At 39.5% G+C, this 26,442-nt stretch overlaps 1 protein-coding gene across 1 annotated transcript in view; it reads left to right on the top strand.

Annotated features, from left to right (window-relative positions):
• Window positions 1-26,442, top strand: part of CRB1 (crumbs cell polarity complex component 1) — a 124,398-nt gene that overhangs the window by 8,332 nt on the left and 89,624 nt on the right. Inside the window, exons 2-3 of the mRNA XM_072867207.1 lie at window positions 6,911-7,180; window positions 8,826-8,983. Coding sequence (XP_072723308.1) covers window positions 6,911-7,180; window positions 8,826-8,983 — 428 coding nt within the window. The remainder of the gene's footprint in view (window positions 1-6,910; window positions 7,181-8,825; window positions 8,984-26,442) is intronic.

Here is a 26,442-nt window from a genome sequence, read left to right as displayed (position 1 = left end):
AAACACAAGAAAAGAAAAAAACACAAAACTCCACCCTCTTTCTTCTAAAAAGCTCAAAAAATTCCTGGCCAGCTCCACTGCAAAGACTGGATGATTAGAAGAGACCACCATCTAACTTCATATTCCTGCTTGGTTTTTGGAAACAGCTCTCACATTTACAGTGGCATACAGTCCAAAACAATTGTACTTACTTTTGCTCATGATGAATGTGAGTGGATAAATTTGTCTCCTATTATTGCTAGAGAATGCGTCAGATTTGCATCAAGCTTGGCCAGATACAAAAATTGTTCTTCCTGTCTTGAATTACAGGTGCAACACCTATTTCCAGAATCAGTGTGATTCTGGCACATAGAAGGATATGGTCCTAAAGAAATGCCAAATTGTTAGAGAGTCACATTAAGTGACCACAAATAGTGCAGTCTATTAGACTAGCTATTTCCTTAGCTTCTAATGTAATGAACAGCAAATACAGCAAGTTCTGCATGCCCAGCCTTTAGAAAGTTAATTCCAGTTTTTTGGCCAATTAGCCGATTGCGATTACCATGTCAAAATGACATTTGGTGTCATTATTTACTTTGGGGTTATTGGTTTCCCACCTTATTTAAAGAGTTTTATATAAGGACATGTTATATTAATTTACTTCATTCAATTAATACTGAGGCCTGACTTTACTGCTGCAGGAGTGTGGGGGTCAAGGTTAAAGTGGCTCATGTTTGATCCATTTTTCAGTAGTCAGATGCTGCCAGAGACTGTTTAATTCACTCTGATTAATCTTATTTAAGAAAAGAGTTAGCTGTACGAGCTGTGTCTTTAGACTACAGTTCATTTCTACCATTAGCAACATTCAGAGCTACATTTTCAAAAGAGCTCCGAGTTTGCTATTCTTCAGGCATGTGAGTTGTTCCCATAGGTTAGCTGAGGACCTGAAGCAAAATTCCTTCAAAAGTCCTGTGGGGATATGGATTTTCTCCTTGCTCTGCCACACCAGTGGTTAACGTCCTCAATTCTGAGTGCAGCTGAAAGCTAAGAGGAAATCTTACCCTGCTGGCACAAGGAGCTCCTGCAACACGTACAGGCCTTCAGATGGTGGCTGCTGTGAGGGCTTCTTGTTTGCAGTAGGAAACGCATCTTTTCCTGTAGGTGCTTCTATATGGGACAAAACAGCTTGCTTATAGTCAAGGTATTGAAGATGCAGTTTCTGATAGCAAAATGGTATTTCTCTGATAGTGGTAACTACCTTAGAAGTGCTGGCTTAGAAATTCTTGTACCCCAGAAACTCAGGGGCTCAGATTTAGAAGTCTGAGTCCCACAAAATTATGTTTGGTTAATGTTGGTGCTAAAGTCCAAATCTGGGTGCTAAGACAAGACCTCTCAGCAGCTGCCCATGCACAACAATCACGTTCACCCAGGCTTTCTCTGTATTGGAGGAAGTTCCTATAAAAATGCCTTATTTTACTTAAAAAAAAAAAAAAGTCAAAAAGTCTTGATACCCAGGAAAATAGAAAGCACTGTGTGAAATTCAGCCTATGCAAAGACCTCAGCATGCCCACACACAAAATTTAAGATGCAGTTCAGCAACTGAATTCAGCAACAAACCACCTGGTGATTTAAGGGGCCCTCTGGATACTAACAGAATATAGATCAATTATAGTAGTAACATCTACTCTTTTCCCCTCTCACATCCAACATTATGCTTAGGGATCAAGCTGTGCCATCTCCATTCAGGGGACATTTTCCTTTCACTGGCATGGGAACATGGTGACATCACGTCAACAGGTATGTCATCTTCACTGAGGTCAGTATCACTGCCAGTGATTAAAATAGGTGTGAAATATTCTGAATCAACACAAGTTTGGAAGCCAGAATATTTCATTTTACCTTGTGAACAATATAATTCAAACTGACAATCTTTCAGGATTTAGTTTGGTACAAAACTGTGGCCTTTAAGAAATGCATTGGCATTAAGATGAATGCTGTCTTAACCAATACTTAGCAAGAACTTGATATCCCTTTGGGACACTTACTGTTACCTATTGTTCCCATAACATTATCTGATACTTTACCATAGAGGCCAAGATTTCCAAGAGGAATTTAGTACTTGCCAGGACCCACACTGAGACACTTTAGAAAGGCCTGCCAGGGAATTTTTGCTTTGCACTTTCTGGAAGTCACATCCTTCAACTGGAAACCTGCAAATCAAAGAGCTCCAAATCGTCAGATGCTTTTCAAAACCTTGTCACAAACAGTCAATACAATGACTGAATAAAGAAAAGCAAAAAAGATTATGAGAGATATTAGAGATCAGGAAAAATTAAGAAGCTTCTCTATTTGCCTGTTACAAATATTACTTGTTGATGAGTACTGTGTTTTGCATTTCCATTGCAAGTTGCAGTGCCTCAGAATGATTTTTCACTGAGAAGAAATGTTTCTTGCCTCACCTGCGAGCACTGTGAGGCAGAAATGGGGAAAGAACTGGTTTCCTGGCCCTCAGCCCAGTGCTCAGCCTGTGAAACCAAGTAGGTTGTCAGCTTTCTCAACACAGGGTATTTCCGAAGACCAGAATTCAATAACAGTTTTAGAACCATCTCCTCCTTCCCAGCCTCTCCGTACAACTGTAATTATCATCCTGCCCTGTCCCTGGGACAATCCAAAAGTACCGGAAGTACAATGTTTACATATATAGTTTGTGTTAAAAGCAAGCAATCTCGGTTACTAATCCTGCCTTCCTGATTCTTGCTCTTTCTCCTCTTCTACACAGTTGCCTGCTGGAGTTGTTGGGTCTAAATTCCTTCTGTAACCATTTAGTATTGATCAGGTGAAATGATGCAACATACTAGCGTAAATCTCTTCCACATACCTTTGAAACTGTTGCTTCCCTATACAGTCATCTCCTCTGAAACAGATGGGGTTTCAATTTAGTTCCAATACTTACAGTTTTAGGACTTTCTGTTTTGGTGTATGAATTATCCCATTCTGAAGGAAAGAAAAAAGAGAATTAGAAGATGACTTGTAAGTCTGTTAACATGTCTGTTCTGCTGAAGTGAAAAGCATAGAGGTAAAAAGTAAATTTACAACCCGTTTTGCACTTAATGTATCAGTGCTTTTGTAAAAACACTATTTGCTTCATTTTGTCAAGCACTCCTGTCACCTCGACACTCACAGGAAGATTATAGGTACAGACAGAAGCTTCCTGATTAGACGGTTCATTAGCAGCAAGGTACAGAATACTGATTGCAAATTTTCATCTGCATTGACAAGGTCTGACCTAGCATTCATCTGACAGTGGAATTGCTTCTCTGGTGATATCAGTGACATGCAATATGATAAAAAAAGTTATTTTGCAAAAATTCATCAAAGATGAGGGTAAGTGAATCACACACTGTTGAGTTCTGTGGGTCCCAGGGGAATCCTCTTGTACCTTACAGAGTCACTTTGTTTTGCTTATCTAAGTGTAAAATACTCGGGAGAGACTTCATATGAAAAACCAAACAGCTTAAAGTCCTTGCCAGAAATGCAATAATTTGAACAGCATACACCTTAACTAGTACCTGACCACGAGGAAGTACAAGATGCTAGCAAACACTGCTTGAAATTCATGTGGCTGAAAATACAGTTGGAAGTGGAGGCTAGGTTATCTCTCCCACCATTTCTATCATGTCCAAAATTAGATATATCTGAGCGAATCAAGTTGCCACTTCTGTAACCTCTGGTTAAATTTATATTTTAGGTTAGCAAGTAGAAAACCCTCATTACTTAGCAGGAAAATGGCTACATGAAAAAGTAGTAAAATAGTCATAATTTCAAAAAATGTATTACCTTTAAGGAAGAAATAGGCTTGGCAGATCTTGCAAAGTAATTTTACATTTTCAAGTACAGCCCTTCAGTTTCATAAAGCCATTTATAATCTGCAAATTGGCAGAACCGGAAGCTCGTGCTCTGCTGGGTCTTCTGGAATAAAATTTTTTGCTTTGAAGTGCTACTCAGGCTAAGCAAGGAATAAAAAGAGCAAAGCAAGAGTTCAAGGGGGAAAAAAAAAAATATTTGAACACCCTAATAACAAAGAAAAAGAAGCTCCAAAGTAATATTTGCAGACTAACGTAGAAAGTTGAATATAATCATCAAATATTTATCTGTGGAAAAGCATGGACCAAGAGAGTTTCCAGGTGTCTTTTGTAGGCATTTAACTTTGCAAGTGTTGTGGGAAATCAATGCACATAGTTGTTCCTGTTGCAAGGTGCCTAATTAAAATGCAAATAGATCTATAGCAGTTTTATTAATGAGGTAGACAACTTCCTGTTACAGTACAACTCTCTAGCCACAGGACTGTTTACCCAGACCTTATTCACACTGGTTTGTCTGTTGTCTGTTGGTTTGTCCATTCATAATTACTCAAAGAGCTACAAGCTAAAAATATATACTACCTATGAGCTGTTTTGTAAAGAGGGTACAAGTACCATGAACAGGAAGATGATCTGGTCAGGTCCATTGGTCTAGCAAACTCCATAGTCTTGAATTTTCAATAAATACTTAAGAATGTATTTTAATGCCCAAAACATGATGTCAGACCTGAGTGACTTCACAGTTTCGTGCTCCATAGTTTTTCATAAAATGAAATTCTCCCAATCGTGAACAATGGCACATATCTATGATGAAATTCAGCAAGAACTTAACAGAAGATATTAACAAGGAGCACTGCTGAATGCTAGTAACAAAAGCCAAAGACCCTAGGAAAAAACAAGCACCATTTTATAAAGCAGAAGCTTTCTGCATTAGGAATACAAAACTGGGGACTGAGCTAATATAGGCTGGAGCTTGTGCAGAAAATCTAATGCTATATTCAGAGAATCACAGGATCATATGGGTGGGAAAGGACCTCCAGAGGTCTCTAGTCCAACCACCTGCTCAAAGCAGGTCCAGTTCAAGCAGGTTGCCCAGGACCTTGTCCAGCTGAATTTTATATATCCAAAACCTCTTTGGGCAATATTATCTTTAGCTCAGTCACTTTTCCACTCTTCCATGAAATCACCCACCTCGTGCTGACTAATTACCAGTGTTTTATTTGCCAGTGAATAAAAAGCATTTAATAAAAGCTTCAGGTTAGTCAGCAGAAGCACTTTGTAAACTCACTCTTCAAGTCTCAAGGGAATTTTACATTTTACATGAACCGTCCTAATTTCTGTTCATTTTATAGTTTAGATTAAAACTACCGTAACATTTTACAGACTGGAAAAGAAATACCAATTACTTGGGAAAATAACCTATAATTATGTTTGACGTAGGGAAGGCACAGGGTGGCATCAATAAAAATTGCACTTTAAATTGGAGCAACACTGAACAATCAGAAAACAACATGCCTAGCACTGAGAGGCAGAAGATACACAATTAATTAGTACTGCTGTCATCTGAAAGTTGAAAACCGTGCTTATATCAGGCAACAAAAGATGTTAGATAATGAAGTTTGTTGGCCAGAGATGCAGTAAAATATTTTAGAAGACATGACACTGAGAAGTATAGTCTGATACCACACCACAGTGTAGTTGTTGCAAAGAAGCAATCAGAACAGAAATAGGCAGCACTTAAGTGAAAGAAAATGGCAACACAAACCCTTTTTCCCTGAGAAAATGGCACAGCCTCTGACTTATATGACCGCAGAATCTCATCAAAGCTAGGCTGTTCTGAGAAAGTATGGAAATTACATTTAGATGTTATGTTTCACTGTGTATGAATGATGTTCATGAAGTACCAGCGCTGCAGAAATTCGAAGCCTCTCCTGTAGGCAATTTCAAGGAACTGGGGCAATAATAAGCTAATTTAGTTTGCTCCCCATTAAATTCTGGGGTATGAACAGCTCATTAAGAAGAAGAAACATTTGAAATAGGCATTGAGAACACAGAGCTAAGTTTCAGACAGGGTTAAAAAGCAGCTCTTTTGGCTATCCTGAAAGCAATTACATTTTAATAACTTTCAAAAGACCTGTGATTTGTTCATACACTTGCTATATGGCTTGTAATAACCACAGAGTTACTTGGCAGATTATTTAATTCAAATGTCAACACATGCATTTACACACTATAGGTATGTTCTCAGATCAGTGGCATATCTTCGTGTCTGAGGACTGATAAGTTTGCTTAGAGCACAGATTTTACATATACTTGTGTAACTTTCAGAAAAATATCCAGATTTAACAGGTGTGCCTGCTTCCTTGCAGTACTTACCATATATTCTTCAGACTTGAAAACTTCATCTTTTCTTATCAAGAATTTTGGCTCTATTTCTGAATATTCAAAGGATTTCTTTCTTTAAATTGACTGGTGTATTGAATCTGTAGGTCTTCAGCCCAAATATATTCTAACAATTGTTGGAAGTATGCCTTCTTCCTTAAACTTCTAGGTTAGTACACAGTGTTTCCCTACTAAAGGTGAAATTAACTTAATCAGCAGTTGTAACCACCATACGATGACATATCGAATTCCTGTTAATGGAGACTAATTCCACCAAAATAATTTAAAAATTGTTCAAAATTATAATGGGAACTGTTGTTCTTCTAAAGTTATACAGTAACAAACTTAGATAATAATGCACTTAAAGCAGGCAATCAGCACTGACCTCAACTATAATTCAGCCCAACAGAAGAATTCCCAGACAGCAAAATAGTATTTTCATGTTCATGTTGTAATGCTTATATATTTTACTAGATAATTTCAAACAGAAACTAAATAGACAGATGGCAAGGAGAGGAAAACATCCAAACAACTCTAAATGTACATGTAAAACAAAGGGGATTACTAAAAGAGAAAGAGCTGAAAAATACAATTAGCCATTTAATTATATTTAACTTTATAGTTATCGAAGTACTTTCCACTAGGAACCCAGGTCATCGTCCTATTCGTAACTCATGACATTTGACCAGGAAATCTAGCCTGGGCTGCCGCCGGGGAGACCAGGGCTCTTTGAAGCCCCCTGAAGAGAGGCAGGTGCGGCAGAGGGGCTCAGAGGAGCTGGAGGCCCAGGTCAGGGCTCAGCCTGCGGGCGGGCGGAGTGGAGGCCTGCGTGGAGGCCTGCGTGGAGGCCTGCGTGGAGGCCTGCGTGGAGGCCTCCTGAGGAGCAGAGGCGATAGAGCTGCTGGTGCCAGGAGAAGCGAAAGAGGGTCTGAAGAGGCGTGCCACAAGGTTAGCAGCCGGTGAGTGCAGTTGCGCATCAATGAGATGGGAAAGAAAAAAGGGCCTTGCAGCAGGAGAAATTTTACAATTGTTCAGTTCACTGAGCTGAAAGAGTGGATGTGAAAGTACCTACCCATTGTGAACAACTTTCTTAAATTCAGGTTGGCATCAACAGTCTGCTCCCTACTCACCTGAGGCCTTAAGCGTATACTTGATTTTAAGTCTGTGCTTGGTTTGCTTAAGTGTACATGTAAAGTTAAATGCACTATCAACGGCTTCTGAAACTGGGGATCAGGATTCTACTGAATGGGGGAGGACAAAAGACAATACCAAATTTATCAGCGTTATCTGTTTTACAGTAGTATAACATAGCAATGGCCAAGCAGATTTTTCAGATTGTTCCTGGGCTTGGAACACCTGGTCTCTGCACTGCGGCAAGGAGAGTGAGCGGGAAGCGCTGAGGGCCAAGGGCCAGAAGGGCAGGTAGAAGTGAAGATGGTCAAAAGGGGAGATTCACTACCAAACAGGCAGGTCATCTCTTTCTTGGCCTCAGAGCCTGAAAGATGCTACAGCAGTCATTGTTATGGTATAGCTTACTCATAGTAAACATACATACTTAACGCCTGGGTTTGTAAGGTGCCAGAAGGCCAAAGTTTGTACTGGGATGGTAGTATCTGAACACAGCTGCTGGGGCTGTCGCTGCCTGCCTTCCCTTCCCTTCCCCTTCTGCTAGCCCAGGCCGAGGCTTTGATATCTGTGAACAGAGTTGTAATCAACAGATGAGGCACTGGACACCGAGACAACTATGGGCAGAAATAGGGCGTTGCCTGTGCCGTGCAGCAGTGAAGAGCCACAGCGCTGTGCTGCCGTGGCAGCTGGGGAAGGCTCCTTTGAGTACAGGCAGACTTGCTGCACTTGCACCAGCCGCAGTTGTCTAAGGCCAGCTCTGGCTTGACAGAAATGGAGTCCATCCCCTGTCCCCCTCCCCTCCTCTTACCGGTCTTACTGTGTCATCTCCTGCATCTGTGACAGGTTCCTCTATGAGCAGTTCAAAATTACAACACAAACCTGTGCCAGCTTGCAATTATTATGCTCCTTTTAGTGATGGCAAAAGTAAATAAATCCAGTGTAAACAAAACCCAAAAGATTGTGGAAGAGAACTAGCTAATATCTAACTACAAAATAAGATTGAGAATGGGGATGTTTCATGTTTTTACTTCATGTACTAATGAGGTAACATACAGAAAAAATGCAGAAAGCAGAAAGTGTTTATTAGCTGACTTGCACTTTTATGCAAGAAAGCATAAAGTGTTTATACTATGAATCAGAAGGAATTTGATGTAATGGAGGTTTATTAGAAGATGATGAGTGATATATTTTGAAAGATTAAAAGAGCGCTGTGCCTTATCTGCTGTGTGGTGTCAGCCAGGCACAGCGCACCGTTCACAACACAGCTCTGCAGCAGAAAGCCGGGGAAAGACTCCAGTCCAGCTCGCAGACAAATCTGCACCAGGTTTGAAAAATCACTCGGACCTGCCAAAGTAAAACCTTAACAAGCACAACTGCGTTTTGAATCAAAGTCTGTAGGTTTGCAGTGAACAAGCTGATGAGGAGCACAGTCAAAGATGGCTTGTAGGGGACTGGGTGCCTTGGGTATTACCTTAGTTTCAGAGATGAGGAGAAAGCAGTGAGGATTAGCACCAGCCCTTTGGACAACAGACAACTGGGCAGAGGATGTCCTATCAAGATGAATATGGCTCATTCAAGAATTAACTCTCTACTCATCTTCTACCTCAGTTTTTTGCTGCTCATCCATTTAAAAAGTAAGATTTGCTCTTTTTCTTATTGTTCTGACATGTCCTCTGGGTAGATGGCTAGACATGCACTTCTAGCGGGAAGCTTGTGTTGTCAGAAGGCTTTAAAAATTTGATGGAGATGCCAAAAAGATTTGGTCCATGAAACTAAGTTGTATGAACTCGTTGCATGATAGCTTTCCTGATCTTCACGCTTAAACTTTTTTTAAAATGAAGAATGAAAGCATTTTTAATACCTCACTTCACATATTGAAAGTACAGCAATAAAATGTTGTTAAAACTGTACCTATAAAGTCTGCACTTTGATACCATTTATCTAGTAAATTTAAACCTATCTGATTAAAATCTAGACTAATTTATTCTTTGCTAAAGCTGTTCATGTTATGTATTTTAGTAGCACCCATTGCTTTTTTATATAAGCCTTTCTTATTACAACCTCTAGAGAAATCAGTTATTAAACAACTGTGATATATTTGGTGTTCTAAATATCTCCATTATGAGGGAGTATGAAAGTCCAACTATTTTTATAGAGAAAATATTCTCAGCAACTTCCACATAAACAGAAGTATGCAAGATATTGGAAGTCACAATGGGTTTCCTTGATAATTTTGTCAGATGGTTGGGAGTAAATACAAGCCAAAGAGGCTAAATGGCCTCAGCTGGTGAGGCAGATACATGTTTATGAAAAGCAGTAGCTCTTGAACATGTTTAAAATGAAGACAGGCAGGATATGTGTCTGTCCGAGGCGGCTGTTTGATTTGTGTCTGTTGAATGTGAATCGCAGTAAGACAAAGCTTTGAGCAGCTGCCATTAAACAAGAAGACTTGGCATTAGTGTACAGTGTTGTGTAATCTGGGTCACCTTCTGTTGCTGCATCACTCAAATTGTTACTTGGACAGTTTACAGCCCAACATAAATTAAAGACTGAAAAGCAAACAGATGCAGTTGTATCAACCAGCACTGAAAAAAAACCAAACACTTTATGATATAGGAAAAAATACAGAATGTCATAGAAATATTTTATCCTAGTAGTTTTCTTCCTTGAGGATGTACTGACATGAATCAGGGAAGCCAAAATGTTCTTTCTAAATTAACTCACAACAGGACATAACCTGAAAAAAAAGAGAAGGGATTTTCCACTTTCAAAAAGCAATTTTTAAAGTCTGTATCCTGTAGGATGAACAACCAGAAAGTCTCTGAGATAGAGTCTGCTATCTAATTAAAAGAAAGTAACAGGAATAGTGTTAGTTAAGAAAATTTCATTTATACATGAGGCAGGAAAATTAGAATAAAACATAAAAGCTTTGGGAAAGGGAATAAAAAGTTAAGTGCTTATAAAATTAAAAAGGTCACATTAAAAACATCATGCACAAAGAAAGCACTGCTAGAATGTAAACAAGAAAAAAGCCCCCCCCCAAATCAGTTAAAAAAAGAAGATAAACACAAGTTTTGGCTTTGACCTTGGGTGAGCTCTGCTCAGTGCAGGATGCCAAAGGAGGGAAAAGTAGTTGTATGTCATTTTGTGCCTTTTCCTTAGCACAGTTGGCTGGGATGACATTTCAGATGTAGCATGAGTTTTCTCTGGGTTATGGCCATATGGCCAGTCTCAAGCAAGAGCCTTTTCAGTCTTGGAGGATTCTCCTTCTCAGGTAGATTTGTGGCTCTTGCAAACTGATGTGATACAAATTGATATACCAGGATGGAATAGCTACAGCAGGAGCCAGAATCAGGCTCAGGACCATATATGTATCTATTGACGCAGTATATTTAATGATCTTGATAGGCATTTTCTCTCGAGAAAGTTTGTACACCATTTGAAACTGCTAACAATTTCTGTTAATAAAAACATAACTGTGAATAAATAAAACAGAAATAGAAGCAGAAGAACTGACTGCAATTACTTCCTTACTTAAAAATTAAAGCTGAAGAAAGACCAAGATAGAAAATCTGAGGATAAAACAGAACAGAGATTATTTCTGATATTTACAAAAGTTGTATCAGCCATTATATTTTTAAAATCAGTTTACTGGACTTGTCTTCCCCCAAAGGATTCTAGTCTTAGATCCTGCTTAAAGTCTTCCTTATAATTATTCATTCTAAACGACTTAGGAAATAAATAGTATTTAGAAGCCAAGCCCTCTTAAAAGCATACCTGCATATAACTTTTTTCAGCTTATTTTCCTGAGGTGAACAGTGGTATGCATAGACTGAAAACTGTCCCATTCAGATAGAAGGTCTTTTAGTAACAGTGGCAATGAAATTGAAGCATTTTTCAGGAATGTTGTTACATGAAAACAAAATATTCTAATATAGCATAAAATTAATATGTTGAACAATAAATATAAATGAACTTGTTCAACCTTATTAAAATAATCATGTGCCCTCTTATTTGCAAAATAGCTCACGTGTACTTTGGAATATAGTATGAAATACTATTCTTTAATTCCCATACAATGCCGAGCGTTGAGCAGATGGTAAAATTTAATAGAAGTCTTCTGGTTGCACATAAAAATTTTATAAAGCTGAAGACTAAGGTATTAAAGAATGTAGTCCTGTCACTTGTAGTTCCTTTTGAATCCCCAGGATAAGTAAAAATGGTATTTTATATTTATTATCACTTGTAACAACACTTAATTTCAAACTGTATGGCAACAGGGATTTCAACCTCTAAATCACAGCCTTCCTACAAGCAATACCAATTTTTTTTTAATTCCAGTTGTATAAAATGCTTTTGGAAAGACCATTTGTAATTGATTTAGTCTACTGAAGCCCTAACTGATACATGATGCTGTCAGGTGCAACACCTGTACAAATACAGATATGGGTGCTCAGAAATGCATGTGCTTGATAAAAAAAGAACAGGTGTAGTTCCATCCCTGCAAAGTTACATTTCCAAAAAGATTGTGGGCTCAGTGCTCTCTTGGCACAGAAAAAAGGAGTCTGTTGGAGAGCCCTTGATGCCTCTTTGTTTGTACACTGGCCTGCCTTGGGGCGAGAGCATCCATCTGGTTGCTCTGACGTTTGTTGCTCTGATATCCCTGAGGTGAAGGGATGCTGCTGGTGAAGGTGTGGAGACTGTATGCCCACCCAGGGGCAGGATTTCTCTGCTGGAAGGCAATGTTTATCCTAATTCACATTCTGTCTTCTTGACACCACCACAGAGATCACCACCACAACTATGCTACAACACAGCAAGAGTGTGGAAAAATGTGGGCAAATTATTAGAATCTAGCCCCAAATTCATGTGTTACATGTCTCTTGGGGCTCTGCAAAACACATATTCCATAGGCTTTTTCCTTCCCACAGTAGCTTACTGATAGAGCTATGAATCGGTTAAAAGAAAACTGTACCTTCTTTTATTAATTATCCTGTGCCACTTTGTTGTAAATTTCTGTTTTGCTAACACTGGTAGATTTTATTGGGGCAAAATTGAATCAGATAAGATATACTAATTATCTTTCAATTGACAGTCATTTCTTTCTATACCAAAGAGTTTCTCCAACCCATAGATGCTCGAGTCTTGTATATCTTTTTTATAATTCCCTGAATTTATTTTTTTTAACAATCTCCAAACCACAAAACTTGAAGATGTCAGACTGCACAGAACCAATTATTTTTGCCTAGGGACTCTCTATAAACAGAGAGAGTTTGAGGCTTTGTCTAAAATTGCAATCATATGAGACCCTACCAGTGAAGTAGTCTTCCCCATTCCTTTAATGGGAAGATAGTGGTACAGATCTGCAAATTCATTTATGCCTTGTGCCCATGGTTATGGGTATTGTATGGAAGCCCCCAATACAAGCTAGTTTTATATAGTGTTTTGTGAACATAATTTGTTTCCACAAATCATACCAAGTGAACTACTTACAGAAAATTAATCTGGGGGGCACCCAGAGATGGTCAGCTCTGTATGAGGAGGGACCACGAATCATTACATACAATAGTTGACAGGAAGCATGTTCCAAATCCACAAGAACATTGATAACTAATTGCTGCCATATTATTGTCTAACAGGAATTGCCAGCATATAACTCTGGGCAGAGAGTTGCTTAAGAAACAGAGGAATAGAAATTATGATAAATACAGGTATATTTAGGCATCGATTTTGGAAGCGATTCTGTCTAGGGTCAAGTGCAAGTTCAGGATCTTTTATCTTAATCCAACATCCAACAACTCATCTTTTTTTTTTTTTTTAAACAAGCTTTGCAATGGATTATCTATCACTAATGCAGAATTATCTTCTTTTCCTTTTGGCAAAAATTCAGTAAAAAAAAAATTAATTTCAGAACTATTTTTCTCCTTTTTAAATACTTCATGACCTTTCAGCAGAGCTGAAAAAATTACTATTTACTTCATAATAGTTCCCCCAAATGTTCATAAATTACAAATGGAATTTAATTTGGGATTGCTGTTAATATGAGCAAAATGTCTGAGTTTTACTTGCACCCCTTTTCTGCCCCTCTGAGATGTTGGCACTATGCAATTTTTCCTCATGGACAAGATCATTTCATTTCTTGCAGCTATTCCCATTACTCACGCAACTTCTAATTACTGCTTAATTACTGTGTTAGGAATAAAGCTCTACTTATAAAGAGATTTGTGGTTTTGCTCATACTGCTCATCCCTCATGCACACTCAGATGATGCAAGTAGCTTTCCAGCAAAGTATTGTTAGGATGTGCATTTGATGAGTTCATAGCAGATTTGGTACTTCAGCAGATCCTCATTAGCCTGTTGTGGAGCGCGGTGCCTGTCAGAGCTGCAATCAGCAACATCTGAGCACAAGCACCAGAAGCCCTACAGCCTTCTCTCTGTCCTAGCTGTCACACATTGCACCTATATCATATCAAAAATGAAATATCTTTCACATGTTTGCCATCATCTTAAGTGAATTTAAAGCAAGAGCTTCTTGACCCAATTGTAAGGGTGTTTTTTTTCTTTTTTTTTCCTTTTCATTTATATATCTTATTATGGATAACATCTCCATCTCTGGAATCAAACGAAATCCTAAGAATATCAAGTAGTAACCCTATAATTTTTAAACAAGGAAGTAACTTCTGCAAGATGGATCCGTTTGCATAAAAGTGACCTTAAAAACATCCCAACCACACCTGTATTTGAGCCTTTCAATTCAAATTGTTACAAGGCATCTTTAAGGTGCTACACCTACCATTCCAATAGCAGAGCAAGACTACCAGGTTACAGACCACCTCTCTGCTGTATGCTTTGTAAAATGGGAACTGTCAACACGGAGAACCTCTGGAGGTTAAACATTTCTCACGTCCTGTAATAGCCACCCAGAAACTACAATGCAAGAAATCAGCACCATTTAAAATTTAGCCCTCAAATGACATTGACTTTGGCAATGCAGGATAAAACACTGAATTATGTGTTCACAGTCAAGGAACAGAAAGGGAATTCTGGAGCAGGAACACTGATCAAACTCTATAAAGTGGGTGTTGTTTGTGACTAATTAGGAAAGAGTCTGATGGGAAAGAAAGGAGGTTGGGCAAAAGGGCGTTTATCACTCATGTGCAACTAGCTGCACAGACCTCGCACATGCTCTTGAAACACTGATATGTTGTACAGCATCAGTGATAATGCACTGGAGAAACAGATGCTGGAATGTTAAAGTGTGTCATACAAGCAGAGGACATAAACCTAATGTTTTAATATACACATAAACCTTTCAAAGGTATCTCCACCCAAAGTTTACAACTATAACTAGCTATCCATAAGTCTTTTTCCCTGTGTTATTTTTGATGAACCTAGGACACCTAGGGAGCCCTGTCCCAGTGCAACTCTCTACACCTTTTCCTCTCTGCAGGAGGAAACTCAGGAAAAAAATAGCACTGTTTAGAGAATGCTCAAATCTTGATGGCCAAATCGAGTACTTCCCTGTTGAAAAGCTATATGGAAAGGCAAATATGTTGCTGTTATGTGTTGACAGGAAAGTGACATGTAAGACACAGGAGAGTAATCAATCTGCTATTCAGTGCTGGCCATATCCAATTTTGAGTGCTGCTGTGAGCAAGAGAGAGGCAATTAGGAACATGCTGAAAAGGGGCAGCAAAAATAGGAAGACATTTAGAAAGGTGTGCCCTATGAGAAAGGGTCACAGGAAGAGAAGCCTGAGGGAGGACATGATTACAGTCTTATCTACACAAAAGAGAATGGCAATCAAGGAAGATGATGAGATCGGTTGCTCCCTATGACCTTTGGAAGGGTAGGCTCTGCAAAATAACAGATTCCACATGCAGCAGGGAAGATTTGAGTGAACTTTCCCAATTGAAGAATAATTAAATCTCTATATCAGAAGTTTTTAATGAACAGGTTAGATAAATATCTGCCAGAGATTGTCTAAACTGCTGTTTCACAGCTGGTGTTACACAGATGAAGGGCAGTCAGCACCCCCTTGGGGGTGATCTGTGAAGATCTCAGGTGATGAAGCCCCAGAGAAGCACAGGTCCCTACTTGCCCTGAGGCTGCAGGGCAGCTCAGGCACAGCTGCTGGGCTGGGCAAGCGCATGGCTCCCTGCCCCCCTGCTCCACAACTGGGGATTATCTGCTGTTCAAAACAAAGGCAGCCCTGAACCCAACCCTGCTTGTTGCATTAACGACAACATTGTTGCCTAAATTGCAGTAAGAAAATAGTTTACTCTCATTCTTTGAGACATCAAATACCCACTCTTAATTTTTTGGTGCCCTAGGCTTTTAATAAGCACTTTGGCTATTGAAGGCACTCATTACAATGCGGATAGATAGTGCCCCCATGCTAGAAATCATGTAGTTTGATTTCCAGATTTTGGAGTCAAATCACTTATTTTTTTACTTGCAATTTGAGTATACTTGATATATTGGAAGTACGATGCAAGAAAATATCATTAATAAATGGATTAATAGTATAATTTCCATAGTCAAAAAACTTGAAAGGAATGGAAAACATGGATTGCCTGCTGAACCTAAATTTTGCAGCCAGCTTCTCATTCCATATAAAAAGGTGATGCAAGACTGGAACCTACTGCACCAAAACAAATATCAGAAAATTCCTAGGAAACTCTTTCAAGTGGCCTTTCTGGACATGCTGTGACAACTAATGATTAACAGTGTTCTAGAAGGCTTCAGCTAAGGGAAGTTTAACATTTTATTTTTATTACAATAAAAATCACTTATTCATAAAACAGTAAGATTTAAAAAAAAATGTACATATATATCCTGCCAACTACCAAGCAATAAAAGGATATGTGTTAGTCCATTTTCCTTAACTCCTGATACACAGTGCATTCCCTCTAATAAATAAGTTGGAGAAATAGCAGTCTAAGTGCCTTTGATCCTGCCTACAGGGGTTTGCAGCTAAAGACCTCTCAAGGATACTTCTACTTTTTGTTTTTTTATAATTCGCATCTCAGTATTAATAAAATCATTTAGACAATGCCTCAATCTCTAGGCAACCTTCATTATTCCCTTTGCTCTTTGTGGTGGCCCAAAAAGGAAAAAAGGTCCTGGTATTTACATTTTCTAAGGGAAGCCTTTAAACCTAATTGACTCATCTAGAGTCACAGACAGTAGGCAGCAAGTAGATAAATGATGCATATTATTTTCTAGATTGATATTACAGATTAATTTGTTGGTTTTAGAGACTGACATGTTTCATCAGTTCTCACTGCACTTTTCTGTTCTCAGCCATTCACAGTGCCATAATGTATGAAAGCCCTCTCACACCAGCAAATAGCAAAAAAACCCCAACCCAGATAAACCTTTTCCCAATGAGAATCTTATGTTTACTTTATACTGATTATATTTTATGCACCCATAAAATGGGTCAACAGAAAATTGCTTTTGTCTTTTGACAAATACTCCAATTGACAATGCTTCTTCATGGGCAGCCTGACACGTGGTGACACACACACCACGCAGCTGCCAGTGGAGCTCTAAAGGACTCCTCCAGGCTGAGCAAAACACGCTCCTCTCCAGGCATCAACAAAGCAAGGCTGCAGTTGCTGCTGGGACTTCAGGGTTAGGGCAGCTTCTGCCTGCCTCAAATCTTATCAGCGGGGACAGAAATCAAAATATTTCTGGGGCTAAATATTTCTGTGGGTAGAAAAGGGGCATGGGCTGCTAACCCATTGCATACAGTGTCCCCGCTCCAGCAACTAAGGATCAGGGCACTTGCCTGGTGCATCCTTCTGTGCTGGGAAGTGCTGTGCTTGAATAATTGTGGCCTGGGTGGATGCCTGGGGGGGGAACTCCTTGTTTCTTTTTACTGCTCTTGCTTGCCTGCCCAAGGCTGAGCATACTGCAATCCTGTTCCCTTAACCTTTCCTTGAATAACGAGACAGACAAAGCATCTTTAATTGCATTAGTCAGGGATTCTGCAGACAGGATGCATTCCTTCAAAGTGCCCTCAATCACAGTGATTGAGATCAAAGTAGTGCATAAACAAACTAACCTGCCCAGCCCAACCTAAGGACTCAACCATGGACACAACGGCCTGATATTTCCTTTGGTGACAGTTTCTGAGAGTTTCTTGTATTGTGGGACTACTGAAGGCTGACTGCGCTCTGAAGCAGTTAAGCCCAGGGCTGCTCTAATTCACATTCAGACTGCCAGGGGAGCTATAGGAGTAGATGAAAGACAGCATACATTGGTTACACTCTTCCCCTGATAGTTCCTGTTCTTCCTTGTTGGGGTTTCTAAGAAAGATGGTACAGAGCACTTCATTAGCTCTTTGTTCCACAAGGAGGGCCCTAGCTCTGAATTTGACTGTGACACATTTCTTCCTTTCTTTGAAAGTGAGCTTAGAAGACTTTGAAAACAACATAATTTGACAGGAAGCCAAAGCAAGGACTTAGAAAGATAGACAGTCATCAGCCTGCAAGCATCTAAGCAACTGCAATTTAAGTAACCTGCACTGACGGATTACTCACGGCAGGGAATCCAAAACTCTCACTGTAATAATCTAGCCTTGAAAAGACATCTGTATACAGCAGTAGCTTCAGATGTGTTTTGCTAAGCTTTGTGGCAACTTGTAGGTACTTAAAAAAGCAGCTGTGGTACTGCTCTTGCTATGGCTAACCATCCATGAATCTGAACATAGTCAAGTGTGCACACAGCTGAAAGAAGAGATCAGGCTCTGTTATCAGCGAAAAGTCTGCAATATAACTCACCAACCTCCTAACAGCTGGAAAGAGAGCCCCTGAGAGTATGTCTGAACTAATACACATCACCTTGCTGCTGCCTGGACATCAGCCACCTCCGGTGCAGAAATGGCGTAGTTGTATGAGCACCATGCTGAATCCAAGCTTGTGCTGAGAGGCAGAGCATGTTAGATCAGGCACTGTGCCATGCTAATAAAGCTAAATGGCACCTGGATCAGAGCTGGCTCAAAGCATGCAAAAAGGAGTTCTGTCTGCACCCATCTATCTACACCGTGTTATTTATACAGGCATCTTTCCAGGGTCTGTCTCTTAAATGCAAGCAGGCAATGCTAAATATACCACAGCAATCTGCTGGTGATCCCATTTTGGGTGGGGTGGAAGAGTAAACTGGAGCTCAGAATTACATACAGGGTTCTTGAAATGTTAATTGTGGGCCACAGGAGATGCAATTCAATTGCAATGGCCAACATGCGCCCACATGGTTGCAATATCTTTGAGTCTGCTAACTCCAAGAACTACAAGAAGGGCAAAAACACTGCTGAGGTCTGACACAGTGTGAAGAAGTCCTAACGGTACCTGCTCTTCTCCAGCAGCCCCTTAGCTTCCTTTGATAGCCTCACGGATAAGGTAGAGAGAGAAGGCACCAGTCTTGTAAATAAGCAAACAGAGGCTGCATAACAAAAGAAATACACAGTGACAGTGAGAGAAGAAGCCAGAGAATGACACTGATATATCAGACATTACATCAGAGCTATTGAATGGGACAAAAACGTGTAAGGCCCTTGTGGGCTCTTCCTGTCCCTGTTCAATCTAAAAAGCAGAAGTTAAAAGAATGCTGAAAGTAAAGCTTCACTTTGATTCCTACCTTAAAATGTAGGAAAATATGAAAAATGTGTTTGTGGTAATGATAATCCAAGCCTCTTTGATCACTATCTGTATATGTATTTGGAGCAGTATATATCATGACAGCAGAATACAAATAGGTGCCTCTACAATGCAACTGCAAAAAGAAAGTTTCTGGCCAACATTTTGTAGGATCCACCTATTCAGACTTTCTAGCTAAACCCATCCCTTCTCTCACATTAAACACAGCTGACATTTATAATTCTTTATTCACTACTAATGGCACTGAACATTTTGCAAGCCTCAGTCCATGTAAAAACACCCTCTGCTTGATATAAGAACTATCTGTTCTGTTCTCTCTTGAGTATGCCTTAAACGTCTGATTCAATTTAGTCTAACATCTACGCATTTTAGAGCTCATGGAAAAGTGCAAGAAGAGTAAAGTGACTAAAATCAATTGCTATTTTCACATTCAAAAGTCTATTTCCAAAGAGCATTGGATTTCTTGAAGAACAAGTAGACAACTCAGAACTTCCACCACTGTCCATGGTAGCGAAGTGACAGGACTGAGAGGTGTTTGGAGCAAAACTTTCACGGGATTAAACAGGAGAAGGAAGGATTGGCACTGAACGCCTTTGAAGAACCTGGATAAAAATCTTTCCAGCAGACTGACCTAATGATCTGACAAGTGATGGAAAGTAAGAAAGGAAGAAGATTCAGTTCTGCACACACAACAGAACAAAAACAGGTCTACTTCTGCATCACTTCTACTATAGCCTAGAAGCCATAAACACTCCTTCAGATACTGCATTTTGTTTGGGGAAGTGCCCACCAGTTCATAGATTCATACAGGCTCTTTCTGTTCCCACAGATCTCTGTAAGCATTCTCACTGCCCAGTGACTGAGGAAAATAGCTTACAGTGGACCTGCTGTATCCCCAGCCATCATCTCCAAGCTGACAATGGTTTTGCTCCAGTAAGATACACGTTGTACATACTTCTGATATTCCACGAGTAGCATTCAGCAGAGTTGATTTCTGTTTTATTTATTCTGGTTTAACTTCATAAGTCCACTCGTTTCAGTGAAGATGCTGCTGTGCTATGTCCAGTGAGGACCAACATGGCTTTGCTTTATGTAACCAAGAAGTTTGTGGTTGTAATCAAGAGTGGTTTCTTTTCAAATAGATGGAGAATGATGTCTTTTGAGATACTTGAGATGCATCAGAAATAGGACTACATTCTTTAATCTTAAAGAATTTGATTGGCTGGCAACAATGACCTCTGCTCATTATATCCCAGCTCTTAAATTAAACTTTGAGGGAACTGCATTCTTCACTACTACTAAAAGCAAATGGAGACTGTTATTACACTTTACAGGGATTTTTGTGTAACAGATAAGCAGCAATCAGAAATGTGTTTGCATCCTGAATTGCATCATTTCTTCTTTGGGCTAGCACAGAAACATGTTGTTCCAGAGGAAACCCACACAACAACTTGCCAAGGCTATTTAATTGTGCCTCAGTTTCAGACGTGCTGTGTCAACTTTTCTACAGACAGGGGAACCCTTTCCTTACTTTTATTAACATAACTGCAAACATCTAGAGAACTGAGAGACTGATTTTCCTGTCTTCTAACACTGCACATCTTTTATGCCATGGCTCTGAATCAGCCTGAAGAATTCCAGGTCTTCATGGGTGACTGCTTCTTTTCTACAATCACTGATGAGCACCAACACTTCCATTAACCACAGGCATGTGGTTATGCATGCTTACAGTAAACCTGGCTTCCTGAAAATAAGGAATTTACACAAAATTATTATGGAAGCTTCTGAGAAGTAGACATATCATAGGTAGTAGGTGCTGAGCTTTCTGCTCTAGTGATGCAGTTTTGAGCAAGTGCATTGGACTAGATGATCTCCAGAAGTCCCTTCCAACCCGTCTATTCCATGTGAATCATTATGTGAATCATTTTCAGTTTAGCTGAGCCCATTACTACAGTTCTGGTAAAGAAGTAATTTCAAGGAGTGTATCAGAAGTGCTGTCCAACAAATTTTGGAACATTTATTACCATTGAGTAATAAAAAGATCATTAGAGTTTGTGGGAGGCTGGTTAGTGACAGCAAAAATTAGGAAGTGGAAAGTATGAGGAAAAAGACTGCCAAGTATATTTCAGATTCCATTTGGGGAAAAAAAAAGGACAGAAAAATCAGTTACTAGCTTCATAAAAAAAAAATCTAAAATCTCCACTGTGTTACCATCTAGTGCAGACTTGGTGACTATCTCTTCAGGACCCCCGCAGAACAGTAGGAAAGTGAACATGGTCTTGAATAAGACACCATGCTCAGAAATGTATCCTGACATCAAGGCTGAAAACAGTCTTAACACAGGGGAAACTCCTGTGTAGAACAGAGCTTGAGTATTATAACAAATGTTCAGCTGCCACAGGAACATCTGCAAAACTTGTCACTTGCCTTTAAAAAAATTCTAGTGTTTTTAAGATCTTGACCTTGATGAGAGGTCCAGTGATTCAGCCTTTCATACTGCAGTCATGCCCTATTCCAGCTATTACATGTCTCATTTCTGTTAATCTTCTCTAATTAGTTCTGCTTCTCAAGTGAAGTCTTGGGAATCTAACATTTTTCTGTGCTAATAGCGAGGGCTGGGCTTTGCTTTCATGTTCAAGGTCAGTCCAGCATTTCACCTTGTAAAACTCATTTGTCCTCCTAGCACTTACACTTGTATATTGAGTTTAAGTTTAGACATCAGTTTAGACTCTCTCAAAGACTTTTACTGACTTTAAAGTTATCATTAAAGGTGTGATTGTGCCCAAAGCCAGCAGAGTCATGCAAGTGTGGAGGAACAGGCTTCTTTTGGATTCTTTCTCTTCCTTGCAAATGTGAAGAGAAATTTTTTTTCCATAAAAATACTTTCAGCTTTTTCCCCATAAAGTGTATTGCATGTTTTACTAAACATAAGCAGATTGAACCTCAGTCTGCAAGTAAGCAGCATCTCAATTTTACAGGTGAAAATGCTGAGCTGGAGAAGGGAGAGGTGAATACCTTGCTTGCAGTGAGAGCGCTATGAATACAATCCAAATGATCTCCCTGTTCAAACCACTAAATTGAGATTTTGTGTTTCTCACTTCGTGTTATACACACATATAAACATATACATATTGGGGGGGGGGGGATGGGGACACATACTTTTCCAGATTTTTGTTGAGCCTGAGATCCATAATATGGCAAGTATTTTTTTTTTTTTAAAGACAAAATGATTAAGTATTTATTCATTCTTGCAACAAATGTAGGCAGTCCTTGTACTTGTGATTTCCATCGCTAACTGTAAGGATTTCCTTTGTATATCACTTCTTTTATTTGATAACTCTTAGCCTTCTTTTGTGAAGGGATCAATACACTCTTTGTAGTGACTAACTTGCCATCCTATAGATTTTCCTTTGTGAGGATTGGTGAGATTCAGTGATTACTAGAGGCACATGATGGCTGAGGTGTGAACACTAATGGGAGGAGGCATCTAAGCCCCAGGCAAGAAACACACTCTTCTCCAGCTGACGCTCCATTCAAAATGGCAGACTATTTTCAGGTTAACAAAACTTAACTGGGCAAGGGGGAAAAGTCAACTCTCAGCAATGTATAACTTAGACTACAATCAGTTTCTTGCTTAGAGCATTGCTGCTGCAGCTATGGATAAAATTTGCAGTTCATCTAAAAAAGTCACCCAGGTTTGATGCTTTTAGATGTAATGCTGTCATGAATTGCAAATAGACATAATACAGGAATAGGATAACAATAGAATAGCAAGCATTTCTATGGTTATTTTCAGTTATTTCATAGGAAACAAGAAAATCTGTTGACTATTCAACCTACTTCGTTAAAATACAATAAATAATTTTATTTTTAAAATTAAGGAAAGCACAAGGAGGAAAGCACAGCACACATGAACAAAGAGCGAATTCACAGACTTGCTGCAAGACCAGTGCTTAATTTAAAAAACCTGAAAATTTAAAAATCCTGCTCTAAAGGCGAGTAGCACCTCACTCTCCATGAGCCTTCAGTAGAGCAGAAGTACTGCTGACAAAAACACAGAGTTTTGGTGCCAGAATTTAGCCCCATATGAGCTGTACATCTGTCCCTTATTTGCCCTTGTAAGAATGTGTCTCCTTTCCAAGGATATTTCAGAAAAAAATACACTGCAGGGCTGAATTAAGTATGCACCTTAATTCTGCGCTGACATGGGAGCAGGATACTCAGCACCTTGCAGTGCTGAGCTCTGAATGCGATTAGATCATGCTCTAGACTGTTGCCACAATCATGGTGTGCCGCAAGCAGAGGTTGTGGCTCGTGACACCCAAGAAAGCATCCTGGAATTGTGTAAAGTGGGAAAACCCTCCATCTTCCTGCAGGTGGGCAATGGAATATCTTTCCATGCTTGAGGTATACTCTTTAGAAAGAGGAAGAAAAAAGTATATTTGAATCCCTGTTCTTCAACTTTCTCAAAGGTGTGCTTGTTACAAATTGATACACCAGAAGCTTAAATCAGAATAGTGCCCTATTGATAAGGTGTTAGGGACTGGAACGTGGTCTAAAGGATAATATGGGACAAGAGTTAGGGCGGAAAGGCATTCCTGGAAATTACTTTAAGTCCTTCTTTAACTCCAAGTTGTCACCCAGACATGTTCATAGTGCAGTAACTTAAACATCTCCACGTTATTCGCTCTGTCTTGTTCAGCACATGGTGACAATGGTTTTACCATTATTTTTTCTACGCAGCACTCTGAGCACTGACAGCTCTTTTCTCTTTCCCTCCTTCATGCTGTCATCCTACTATATTTGCCTTGACACTGTCTTCACATTGTCTTGACATTGTTCTGACAGTTATGAAAACTCAATCACTGCAGCAAACAGCCATGACAATGCAGAGAAGAAAAAGGAAAAGCGTTATGAAAATTGTTAAGGAACTGTGAAGAATTACAGACTAGTGAAACCAAGATCTTGCTTTTTCAAAACCATATTCCCAGTGAGTTTTTTATTAAAAACTGCTTTATAAAAACTTCAGCCAAAGCTGGCAAAAGCCATCTCAATGAAGTCACTTGTCAGTTATGGATTCTGTACCTGAAATTCAGATGTTCTTAAGTGACAACCCTCATACTGCTGTGAGTTCAGGTCCTTTACAAGGCCTAATTCAGCTCACCTCCCAGGGAGCAGGGCATGTTGGATTACTGTGAAATGCTGACTCCAGGAACACTCCAGCTACACTTCCTCCTAAGCATGCCATTCAAACTAGGATCCTTTTTGAGGGCAGCCAGGAAAGAAAGGTGGCAGAGGAGGAAGAATATCACAACAGGTTAGCTGGCACATTGCTTCCCTTTGCTGATAATAAAATAGAATTTTGTTTTGTTGGTTCACAACTTAAAAGAGAATAGCCTAGAAAGAGGGAATCATCCCCTAGCAATCAATCTAACAAGTGCCAAGTATTGTGGTAACAGGCAAAAAGACCAGCATGGGTGGAGTAAGTTTAGTAACTGTTAAATGTTGAATTAAACTTCTGAGCAACTTCTTAACTGTTATGGAATAGTAGGGACACACTGAAGTGCTTAAAGACCATGCGTGTACTTGACAAGTTAAGCTTTGTGACTCAACAATTTGACAAAATTACTACTGATTTGAGTAGGAATTCTGGTCATCAAGAACCGAGGGGGGGGGGGTGTTGGTTTTGGTTTTTGGGGGTGGCATTTTTTTTCATGAAAGAAATCTCTGCATATATACAGTTTTGATAGTAATCCAAATTCTTGGTACTTACAAGAATACCTAGGTAATACAAAAATTACTTTTAAAAACTACTTTATATTATATTTGCATGCATACATTCCATATCTTACCTGAAAGGCATCATGAAAGCTCATCCATTGCAAAGCAGAATGGAGCTCATCAGCAGGGCAGACTACATTGCTCTGTAGGTGACATGTAGCGTTCCCTGCAGATCAGACAAGCACTAGTTCTCCAGAAGGAGCATAGCTGTCCCTCTCCTGTTCCATTACTGCAGCTTGTTTTCTTCTCCCTAAGTTAATTAGGGAGGGAAGACAGTATGAACTTGTTCCCTTTGCTGCAGAGCTCCAGGCCTTTCTCAGAGACCCTAGGGACAGCAGGGCTGGTGGCCAGGCACTGAACCTCTCCTCATAGAGCATAGGCTCTTCACCAACATCTCCCAAACTGCAGGGCTAGCCTAGCAACAGACACCTAAATGATGTGGCACAGACTTGAGCTCCAGAGCTATAAGAAACCTTAGCCATCCCCATTAGCTCCCTAAGGAGCAGAGGAGGGGCAAGGGTCCAGAGGTGCTAATTTGTAATCTGCTGACAGACCTGCACCTGGCTCTGCATAACCACCCCGACAGGTATCTGACCCACATTGCTGGGGAACTACATTTTCTGCTTTCTCAGATGTAATCCATGAATGCAATACATGGAAAATACAGTAATTCCTGCATGTATCTCTAGCATGTATATTTAAGATTGCAGAGTGAAAAAAATGTTAGTAAAAGCTTCTTGTGACATCAGAACTTACAGAAATAAGCCTCTCTCAGTCAGTGAATGTAATTTGTTGATGACAATGAATCAACACATCTAATAACACATGATGCTAAGAGTAAACTGTGCATGCACATATACAAACTGATGCTCATCTGGTTAATTTTGTGGCTAATTTCATATGTCATGATGACTAAAGCACAGGTAAGACAAAAACAGAACAGAGGCAAAATTAGCCTAAAGAATTATTAGCAGAAACTATATGCTTCCATATATCCAGAGAGAAAATTAAGCTTTCAGTGCATCTGCCTGAGGTCACCTGATGAAGCATGGGCTGGATCCAATTAAGAAAAATGGCACAAAGGAGAGGGCTCCACATAAGTTCCACCACTTTTAAATTACAGACTATAACCACAGTGTAAATGCTATATTTAATGGTGATACTCCAACTGCCCTGGCAAGTTGAATGACAAACATTTTGGTGCTTCCTTTCTACACTGTTATGCCTACAAGCTTCCTTGATTATTAATGGAATAATACTTGTTACAGGAGGCTACCATGGTCAAATCAATACCAAAGTGTCTTGAAAAGACACCACAGTGTCTTTTCACCACAGTGAACCTCTAATTAAGTAAGATATTTTGTTCCTTTCAAATGAGACACTGTTTGAGGAGTACAGTAACAGTGACTTGTTCTGTTCAAGGCTATCTATAATTAATAATCCCAATGATCAAAGGAAATGTGATCCTAAGAGAAAATTGCTTTTGAGAATCCCCAGGTATTAAGTACTGAGAATTACTTCCCAATCTGTTCTTCAGTCTCTCAGCACAGTATGTTGTATGATGCCCTTTGGGATCATAAAACAAGCCTCATTGTAGAGCTCTCTGAAAAAATGCTTCCAGCAAGATAGTCACTAGATATTTGTC

This window comes from Ciconia boyciana, chromosome 7, assembly GCF_034638445.1.
Source record: "Ciconia boyciana chromosome 7, ASM3463844v1, whole genome shotgun sequence".
Classification (NCBI taxonomy): domain Eukaryota; kingdom Metazoa; phylum Chordata; class Aves; order Ciconiiformes; family Ciconiidae; genus Ciconia; species Ciconia boyciana.
Note: the sequence above shows the minus strand (reverse complement) of the source record. Positions and strands in the feature narration are given on the sequence as shown.